The sequence below is a fragment of the Rhinoraja longicauda genome, chromosome 21 (assembly GCF_053455715.1).
Source record: "Rhinoraja longicauda isolate Sanriku21f chromosome 21, sRhiLon1.1, whole genome shotgun sequence".
Lineage (NCBI taxonomy): Eukaryota > Metazoa > Chordata > Chondrichthyes > Rajiformes > Arhynchobatidae > Rhinoraja > Rhinoraja longicauda.
In genome coordinates, this window is record NC_135973.1 from 21,241,398 (window position 1) to 21,251,468 (window position 10,071).

The 10,071-nt window shown below is 45.1% G+C and overlaps 1 protein-coding gene across 1 annotated transcript; it reads right to left on the reverse strand.

Annotated features, from left to right (window-relative positions):
• Nucleotides 1–2,319: 2,319 nt before the first annotated feature.
• Nucleotides 2,320–9,183, reverse strand: LOC144604293 (parvalbumin alpha-like). Its single transcript, XM_078418539.1, has 5 exons — nt 9,053–9,183; nt 8,500–8,567; nt 7,011–7,137; nt 4,115–4,224; nt 2,320–2,445 (listed from the first exon to the last, which is right to left on the reverse strand). The coding sequence occupies exons 2-5, from the start codon at nt 8,558–8,560 to the stop codon at nt 2,420–2,422; spliced, it is 324 nt and encodes a 107-aa protein (XP_078274665.1). The 5' UTR covers nt 8,561–8,567; nt 9,053–9,183; the 3' UTR covers nt 2,320–2,419.
• Nucleotides 9,184–10,071: the final 888 nt, after the last annotated feature.

Consider the following 10,071-nt stretch of genomic DNA (forward strand, 5'->3'; position numbering starts at 1 on the left):
GGGAATAAAGAAATGGCAGAGGAGTTGAATAATTTTTTTGTATCAGTCTTCACAGTGGAAGACACCAGCAACGTGCCTGAAATTCAAGAGAGTCAGGGATTGGAAGTTAGTGGAGTGGCTATTACTAGGGAGAAGGTGCTTGGGAAGCTGAAAGGGCTGAAGGTGGATGTCACCTGGACCAGATAGACTGCACCCTAGGGTTCGGAAAGAGGTGGCCTTCGAGATCATGCAGGCATTGACAGTGATATTTCAAGAATCACTAGAGACAGGAGAGGTCCCAGATGATTGGAAAATTGCCAAGATTACCCCGCTGCACATGAAGGGAGCAAAGCAGAATAGTGGGAAGTAGGCCGGTTAGTCTGACTTCGGCAGTTGGTAAGATTTTAGAGTCCTTTAGAAAGGATGAGCTTACGGAGTACCTAGAAGTTCACGATAAAATAGGCCGAGTCAGCATGGCTTTGTGAAGGGGAGGTCTTGCTTGACAAATTTGCTGGAATACTTTGAAGAAGCAAATAGCAGGACAGACAAATAAGAGTCAGTGGATGTTTACTTAGATTTTCAGAAAGCCTTTGATAAGGTGCACCATGTGAGGCTGCTAAGGAAGATGAGAGCCCATGGTATCAAAGGGCAGATACTGGCATGGATAGCAGGTTGGCTGGATGGCAGAAGACAAAGAGTGGCAATAAAGGGGGCTTTTACTGGTTGGCTGCATGTGACTAGCGGAGTTCCGCAGGGGTCGGTGCTAGGGCCGCTACTCTTCACGTTGTATATTAATGATTTGGATAAGGGGATTGAAGGCTTTGTGGCCAAGTTTGTGGATGATATGAAAATAGGTGGAAGAGCAGTGGAAGTAGAGAAAGCAGGGACTCTGGAGACGGATGTGGACAGGTTGGGAAGTGGGCAGAGAAGTGGCAGGTGGAATATTGTGCAGCAAAGTGTGGAGTCATGCATTTTGGCAGTAGGAATAAAAACATAGAATATTTTCTAAATGGGGAGAGAATCCAGAAATTGGAAATGCAAAGGGACTTGGGAGTGCTGGTGCAGGATTCCCAAAAAGTTAATTTGCAAGTCGAATCGGTAGTAAAGAAAGCAAACTCAGGAGGCCTTGTATACAAAAATAGGGATGCAATACTGAGGCTCTATAAGGCGTTGGTCAGGCCGCATTTGGAATATTGTGAGCAATTTTGGACACCATATCTGAGGAAGGATGTGCTGGCTCTGGAGAGGGTCCAGAGGAGGTTGACAAGAATGATCCCAGGAATGAGTAGGTTAACCTATGATGAGCATTTGTCAGCACTGGGCCTGTACTTGCTGGAGTTTAGAAGAATGAGGGGGGACCCTATTGAAACATACAGAATAGTGAAAGGCTTGGATAGAGTGGATGTGGAGAGGACGTTTCCACTTGTGGGAGAGTCTAGGACTATAGCCTTAGAATTAAAGGACGATCTTTTAGGAAGGAGATGAGGAAAAAATTATTTAGTCAGAGGGTGGTGAATCTGTGGAGTTCTTTGCCACAGAAGGCTGTGGAGGCCTTGGTGGTAGTGGATATTGTTAAGGCAGAAATAGACAGATTTTTGATTAGTACAGGTGTCAGAGGTTATCGGGAGAAAGCAGGAGAATGGGGTTAGGAGGGAGATATAGATCAGCCATGATTGAATGGCAGAGTAGACTTGATGGGCGGAATGGCCTAATTTTATTTCTATCACTTATGACCTTAAGACCTTATGATCAGTTTTATAGACAGTCCAATGTCCTCAATGAGGTAGAGGTGAAGGCAGTGCCCTTGCTTACAGAAGGACCGTTCAGAAGCCTGATAATAGAGGGGAAGAAGCTGTTCCTGAGTCTGGTGGTGCGCGCTTTCAAGCTTCTGTACCTTCTGCCCGACGGGAGCGGGGAAAAGAATGACCAGGATAGAACAAGTCTGATTATTTTGGCTGGCTTCCCTTTTTCCCAGGGGAGGGGGGGGGGGGGGGGGGAATGTCAAAAACTGGTGGGGATAACCTTCAGGTGAAAGGTATCACGTGAGTTTTTCTTTGAAATGCAGTCACAGGTGTGTACATGTTCCCAGAGAGCTTGAATATTCCTTGACTATTTAACTTTAACTTGTGTTTGCATGTCTTCGAAAACAATCATGGAGACTGAGTCGTATTTTTTTTTAAATGGTGATGATCTTTATTATTTTGTGAATTTGGTGTCTCGAGGCACTTTCCACAATTAAGACATCAAACAATAAATATTAATTAACGTTCACAGAAAATGTTCTGTTAAAAAGTTTCAACAAAGGAAACGACATTTCGACATTAATTAATGCCATTCAACTGTATCAAAATGTATAAATAAAAATGTGCTTGCTGTGTGATGTTAATAAAAGTGGTGGAACTGCTCGATACCGACAGAGTGGTCTTCCCTTTAAGTTTCTTTATGCTTTAGCCATAGTCTTGAACTCTGCAATACAAGGGAAAGATTCAGAATGAACACATATGGAAAAAGGGCAACACTGCCAATAAAAGTAATGCTTCAAATCTTAATGCATGCAATTGTTCTCACCCCCATCATTGGTTCAACTTGAGACAAGACCATTGTATGAACTAAATGATGGAAAGCCGATCATTCAAAGACCACGGGGCACGGATTTAAAAATAAGGGCAGAACGGTGGCATAACTGCTGCCTCACAGCGCCAGAGACCCAAGTTCGATCCTAACCTCGGGTGCTACCTGTGTGGAGTTTGTACTTTCTCCCTGTGAGTGCATGGGTTTCCTCCGGGTGCTCTGGGTTTCTCCTACATCTCAAGGACGTGCGGGGTTGTATGTTAATTATGCTCTAAAAATTACCCTTAGTGTGTAGGGACTAGATGCAAAAGTGGGGTAACATAGAACTAGAGTGAACGGGTGATGAATGGTCGACATGGACACAAAGTGCCTGTTTCTATGCTGCATCTCTAAAAACTAAAATTAAATTCAATCCAAAATGATACATGGACAATATGAGGAAACAATTGTGACTCAGGGATTTCACGGTGGAAACTAAATGCCTTTCAATGATTTAATGGGATAGGCATTTGAGAAAGAATAATTAGTAATGATATGGGAAAAGGGGGGAATGGGATAGAAGATATTGTTTCACCGGAAGCCACATAGACCCAATGGCTGAACACCTTCTGTGAATAACCGTTCTATGACCCTCTGATCGCCTTGGTATAAGATCTTAGAATGTTATTGCAGGGGAGGAGACTATTTGGCCCATCACATCCATGCTAGCTGGAAAAGGGGCCATTCAATCTAATCCCATTGTCCAGCTGTGGTTACTCAGTTCTAGTCTTGTCTGGGGAACACCCGATCCTCAATACAGTCCTGTTCTCTGTAAAACTGGGTCATTCCTAGGATTTGGCTGATGGCCCATGCTTGGGGTCAGGGCCCTGACGGGTGTTGTGGGAATTACAATTGGATTCAATGGGAGTGGAGTGAAGACACAAGTTCTCTTGCGGGCTCAGCGACCTTTGCTGGTAACTGTATACCCCAGGGAAAGATGTGACACGCATCCGAGTTAACAGGAGGTATAAAAGTATAGAGAAACATGGATGGGTGATGTTTTAGTTTGGGATCCTTCTTCAGACTGGTTATAGTTGGGGGGGGGGGGGGGGGGGGAGAAAGACTTTTTGGGTCAGGTCCCTTCTTCAGATTATCTTTAGTTTAGTTTATCGTCGTGTGCCAAGGTACAGTGAAAATATTTTTATCACGTGGTATCCAGTCAACAGAAAGACTACATGATTACAACTGAGTTGTCCACAGTGTACAGATCAGGATAAAGGGAATCATGTTTAGTGCAAGATTAAGTCCAGTAAAGTCTGATTAAAGATAGTCCAAGGGTCTCCAATGAGGTAGAGGTAGATGGCTGATCAGGACCACTCTCTAGTTGTTGATAGGGATGGTTCAGTTACCTGATGCTACGCCCCTCAACTACAATCGGTCTGAAAAAGAGTTCCGACCAGAAAAATCACCTATCCATGTTCTCCAGTGATGCTTGCTGTCTGACCCGCTGTTTGTGTATTAAATAAGATCTCCCTAGTCTATACAATACTGGCCTCCAAAAGGATTGCAAAAATATTTAACTCACCATCAACCCCGATCTTGCCATCATGATCACTATCTCCAGCTGCAAGGAAAGCATCGGTCTCCGCCTTATTCAGATCGCGGGCACCGGGAGAGAAACACTTCAGGAAGTCTCTAAAAACAAGAGAAGGAAGCAAATCAATAAATTACAACATCGATGAGAGACACAAAATGCTGGAGTAACTCAGTGAGCCAGGCAACATCTTTGAGGAAAGGAATAGGCGATGTTTCTGATCGAGACCCTTCTTCAGACTGAGAGTCGGGGGAAAGGAAAACGAGAGTACATGGAAAAAATGAATGGGAAATATGCAGAAAGCAACAATGATCAAGGAAAGGTGGAGCGCACAATGGTACATTGTTGGCTGTGGGAAAGATGAGTATCAGTTATACAAACAGTGAAACTGGATAGGACAACAGTAAAACTGGTGGGACGATAACCAGGATGAGGGACAGATGGGGAGAGAGGGTTACTTGAAGTTTGAGAAATCAATATTCATACCACTGGGTTGCAGTCTGCCCAAGCAAAATGGACTAACACTCTCCACGGTTTAGAAGAATGTAGGTGAAAGCATGCAGGTAAACAAAATTCTGACCTCCGGAGTCAGCCTGGGAAATGTGGAGTTGTGGGCACAGGACAAACTGTGGGCTGTTTAGGAATGAGTTGATGGTGACTATTCTGTACTTATTGGAGTTGGAATCTGGGGATACTCAGTGGTAGAGTGTCGGGGCATACTCAGTCACAGGGATGTCAAGTTCAAAATTAATAGACTCCTGAACACTAAGGGATATGGGGAAATAGAGATTGGGTGGGAAAATTATTGTGGTACAAAATCTTATTCAAAGGAGGTGCAGACTGCTGGTCACCTTATTGTATTGGGAGTGATTATTAATAACAAAGTTGGTTGCATATTACTGTATATCAACACATTATATTAATTTAGGGGCAGCACATTTGCGCAGTTGGTGGAGCTGCTGCCTCTCAGCACCAGAGGCCTGGGTACAATCCTTGGGTGCAGTCTGTACAGATTTTCCACGTTCTCTCTCTAACCGGTGCTCCGGTTTCCTCACACATCCCAAAGACGAGCGGGTTTGTCGGTTAATTGGCCCTATGTAAAGTGCCCCTAATGAATAGGGAGTGGATAAGGAGGTGGGATAAAACAGAACAGGTGATCGATGGTCGGCATGGTCTCAGTGGACTGAAGGGCTTGTCTCCATGCTGTATTTCCAAACTAATCATGAATGGGGATACAGTGGCATTGAGATAAAGAGTTAGTCATGATCATATTGAACGGCAGCACAGTTTCAAAGGGCCAAATGGCCTGCTCCTACTTTTTATACATGATTTTAAGCAGATCACATTCAGCAGGTAAACACAATCAGCACCATATATATCAACACCATTCATATAGATCACACATCTTGCACCTACTTCTCCTTCTCTCTAACATAGTGTGAGTGGGAGACAATAGAGGCAGTAGATGCTAGAATCTAGAGCAAAGAGCTGGAGAGACATGGTGGATCAGGCAGCATCTGTGGAAGGAAGATCGGAAGAAGGGTCCTGACCCTGAAATGTCATCCTCAGACGCTGCCTGAACCACCGAGTTCCTCCAACACTGTGCATGTTATACTCTTATGAGCACAGTTACTGCCGAATGGACTGAATAGCCTAATTCTGTTGCTATGTTTAAAGGTCTTATGATCTATTGTCCAGTGATGAAAATGCACCTATACCCAGCGTCTCAGGTTTAGTTAAAGACTGTGGCAATACATGGGACAAGCAGGCAACAATCACAAACATGGAATGTACATTCACAAAGAATATCAATGACAATTGGTCTCTAATTAACCTAAATGGATGCAAACGTTATTTCCAACAAAAAAAGTAATTGTGTTCAGTTTTGATCGGCATGTTCTAGGAAAGATGTTGTTAAACTGGAAAGGGCACAGAGAAGATTGACGAGGGTGTTGCTAGGACTCGAGGGCCTGAGCTATAGGGAGAGGTTGAGCAGGCTAGGACTTTATTCCTTGAAGCGCAGGAGGATGAGGGCTGATCTTATAGAGATGTATAAGATCATGAGAGGAATAGATAAGGTAAATGTAGTCTTTTGCCCAGAGTGCGAGAATCAAGGACCAGTGGACATAAGTTTGTGAGGGAGAAAAGATTTAAAAGGAACCTGAGGGGTAATTTTTTTACACAAATGGGTATATGGAATGAGCTGCTGGGAGAGCAGCTTGGGCCAGACATTATCATAAAGTTTAAGTGACATTTGGACAGGCACATGGATAGAACAGGTTTAGAGGGATATGAGGCAAACGCATGCAGGTGGGACTAGTGTAGATGGGGCATGTTGGTCGGCGTGGGCAAGTTGGGCCGAAGGGCCCGTTTCCACGCTCTATCACTCTATGACTGTACCTATCCCAGTCTATTTTGCAGTCACTTTAAGCAACCTCCTCAGATCTTCGCAGGAGTACAGAGGCGCAGATCCGTTGCTAGATATCGACTCTAATTTTAGGGGGGTTTTTTTAAGCACAAAGTGCTGGAGGGATTCAACGGGCCAAGCAGCATCTGTGGAGGGAATGGACAGACGACGTTTCGGGTTGAGAAGCCCAGCCTGTCCCATTCCCTCCACAGATGATGCCTGACCCGCTGAGTTCCTCCGGCACTTTGTGCTTTTTACTCGAGATTCCAGCAACTGCAGTTCCTTGTGTCTCGGTTTTAGTTTCCCGTGTGCTTGTACGGCCAAAAGGCAAGGTTATCTCCCCTCGACCCGACCCCTGATCCGTTGGCTTTGAATTCAGGAGAGATTTCAGGAAAGAAAAAAAAAGATTGCAAGTCAACGTTAAAGCAGGAAGCCCTGCGGCATCAGTGGAGTTCAGTCGAAGAAAGGGTGGGCGCTTACTTTAGCTCCTCCACCTCAATGAATCCGCTCTTATCTCCGTCCAAGATGCCGAAGATTGCGGCAAGATCGGCGTCAGACTTCTTACTGAGGCCACTGGTTGCGAAAAAGGTCTTGTGGTTGAAACTAGCTGGTAATGGCGATAGAGAGAGGGACATAGAAAGAGAGGGAGAGAGAGAGAGAAAGAGATTGAAACAACCGGAGATTGAAACACCCACTCGGATCTCCCTTCACTACCCCTCCCTTCTCCCCCTTCCCCACCTCCCCTTCCCCACCTCCCCTTCTTCCATTTCCCCTTCTCCTTTCCCTTCCCCCTCCCCCTTCCTCCCCTCCCCCATATCCCATCCCTTTCCCTTCTCACATCTCCCTTCCCTCACCCCCTTCTATCTCTCCCTTTCCTTCTCCCATCTCCCCTTCCTCCCTCCCCTCTCACGGCTCCCCCTCATCTCTCCCACCTCCTTTCCCCCACCTCCCTTCCCACTCTCCTCCCCCCCCCACCACATCTCCCTCTCCCCTCCCTGCCCATTCCCCTCTCCCCACCTCCCACCCCCTTCCCTCTCTCCACACTTTCCTCCCCTCCCTTTCACCTTCCTCTTCCCCTCACTCCTCCCCACACCCTCCTTTCCCTCCCATCCCCAGAGCCCCCTTCTCCGTCTCCCCACACTATCCTCCTCTCCCCACCCCAGACCCCGCTCCTCCCCTCCCCTCCCCTCCCCTTTCTTCCTTTTCCTTCCCCTCTCCACACCTTCCTCCCAACCCTCACCTCTCTTTCACCCTTCCTTTCCCCTCTCCTCCCCCAACCTCCACCTCCCTCTCCCCGCTTTCTTCCCCCTCCCCATTCCCCCCCCCTCACGCTTTCCTCCCTCACTTCTGACCCTTTCACCCTCTCTTCCCCAAATCTCTTCCCCACCACCCTCACCCTTACTCTCCCCTCCCGACACCTTCTCTCAATAATCTCAGTTCAACTGCATGCAATCGCAGACCCACACCCCTCCCCAGAGCCAGTCCCGCCGCTTGCTCCTGGAAGGTCAACTAGTACTATACAAGCGAATACTTGTACAGTGCTACAAATACTATACTGTATTATTTTATTCTATACAAGAATAAAACGAGTCTATTATTTCTACAATTTTTATTATTACTATTATTTATTACTATTATTACTAATGCTACTATTATTTATTACTATTATTACTAATGCTACTATTATTTATTACTATTATTACTAATGCTACTATTATTTATTACTATTATTACTAATGCCACTATTAGTTATTACTATTATTACTAATGCTACTATTATTTATTACTATTATTATTACTACTACTTTTACTATACAAGTACTATTTTATACTGGGAACATTTGAAGACTGTGGCCCCACCACCCCTCTACTCTAGCGGGTAACCATAAACACTCCCCAGAGAGCTGAAGCTGCGATTGGTATCTCAGCCCAAATACTAAACTACCAAGTGATTAAAAATATACTTCACCAGCGCACTGTTGCACGGCTTTGGTGACATCGGCGGCGTTAAGCAAGGAGGCAGCAGACATGGTGAAGCTAGAAAATAACAACGAACAAAGAAAATGATGAATCACTCAAGAGTCGCATCTTCATCAATCCCTAAGCATTTTTTTGTTTCCTTTTAAACTCTAGGTGTTCAAACCAAATGTCCCAGCATAGTATCTCCACGCGGAGAGGGTCTCGCTGTTTCGTCTTCTCTCTCTTCTGGGGGACCGTGGACCTTGAGTTCCTCCAGGAACCGAACCCCTTTCCTCGCAAGCCAGGCGGTCCAACTGTTTTAATTTCCAATCGGCCGTGCACGCTATCTTCTGTCGCTCCAGAGAGTCCAGGTTTTTTTTTAAAAAGGGGGAAAAGAGTTGGGTGTCTGGCGTTCCAAGGACTGAGAGAAGTCGGGTCGAAGAGCGGACGAGGTTGCCAAAGATTAGGACTTCTCCTACTCGGGGTGCTGAAGGTTGCTGGAAGAATTGATCCCGTTTCGAAAAAAGATCAGAAGGTAGAGTGAGAGGTCTGGGGTAACTCACCTGCTTTCTTCTTCTTCTTTTGCAAGTCGGCAGGTGTAAGGGAAGAGTGGCGCCCTGATGTGAGCGATTCCTTATATATGCTCCATTCTGCACAGCGTTTGCAAAATTCAAATCTCAGCGTCATCGCGTCTCCTTCAACATGGAGAGGGGATCAGTGTCAAATGAACCTACCAGCTAATCATTTTTCTATATCTATTTTTAACCGTGCAGAATTTATATTTAATAACAATCAATATCTTGCTATGCTGCCCAGAAGCCTCAGGGGGAGGTTTTTATCAAATGCCAAACGATGCCATAAAAATGGTCCAAATCTTTTCCATGTTTTAGAAAAAAAAGCATACTTTACTCAGCTGGATAATAGCTTATATATTGGCCCACTCACTTCTTGTACTTGAGGTTAGGATATCGTTCAGTTGGAAGAGTCACACGCTGCCCTGCTCTCCAATAATTCACTGGGTTTTACTGCATTTAGATGGGGCCTTTAACTCCTCAATCAATGCTGAATCTTTGAAGGTTGAGAGGAGATTTGATAGAAGTTTAGGAAATTGTGAGAGGCATAGATAGGGTAAACTTTTTTTCCAGGGTGGAAATGTCAAAGACCAGAGGACACAGCTTTAAGATGGAAAGGGGCAACGTTTAATGGAGATGTATGAGGGCAGATTTGATAGAGGTTTACAAAATGTTGAGAGACATAGATAAGGCATACAGTCAGAACGTCCTTCCCAGGATGGAAATGCCAAAGACTAGCGGGTGTAGGTTTAAAATGAAGGGGGCACATTTTAATGGAGATGTATGGGGCAGGTTTTTTTGCACAGAGTGGTAAGGTTTTAGATTGACACACAGATATGCAGGGAACGGATGAGTATGGATAATGTGCAAACAGATGAGATGAGTTCAACTTGGCATCTTGTTTGGCACAGACATTGTCTGCAAGCCGAAGAGCCTATTTCTGTGCTGTACTATTCTATGTTCTATGAACGATACATAAAATGTTTACTATTAAGATTAGGGGTGGGTGA

Coding starts and splice junctions, on each gene's coding strand:
- LOC144604293 (XM_078418539.1), bottom strand. CDS start 8,560: ATGTCTGCTGCCTCCTTGCTTAACGCCGCCGATGTCACCAAAGCCGTG. Junction 4,225..7,010: donor ATTGAGGTGGAGGAGCTAAA/GTAAGCGCCCAC, acceptor TCTTGTTTTTAG/AGACTTCCTGAAGTGTTTCT. Junction 2,446..4,114: donor TGGCAAGATCGGGGTTGATG/GTGAGTTAAATA, acceptor CTTGTATTGCAG/AGTTCAAGACTATGGCTAAA.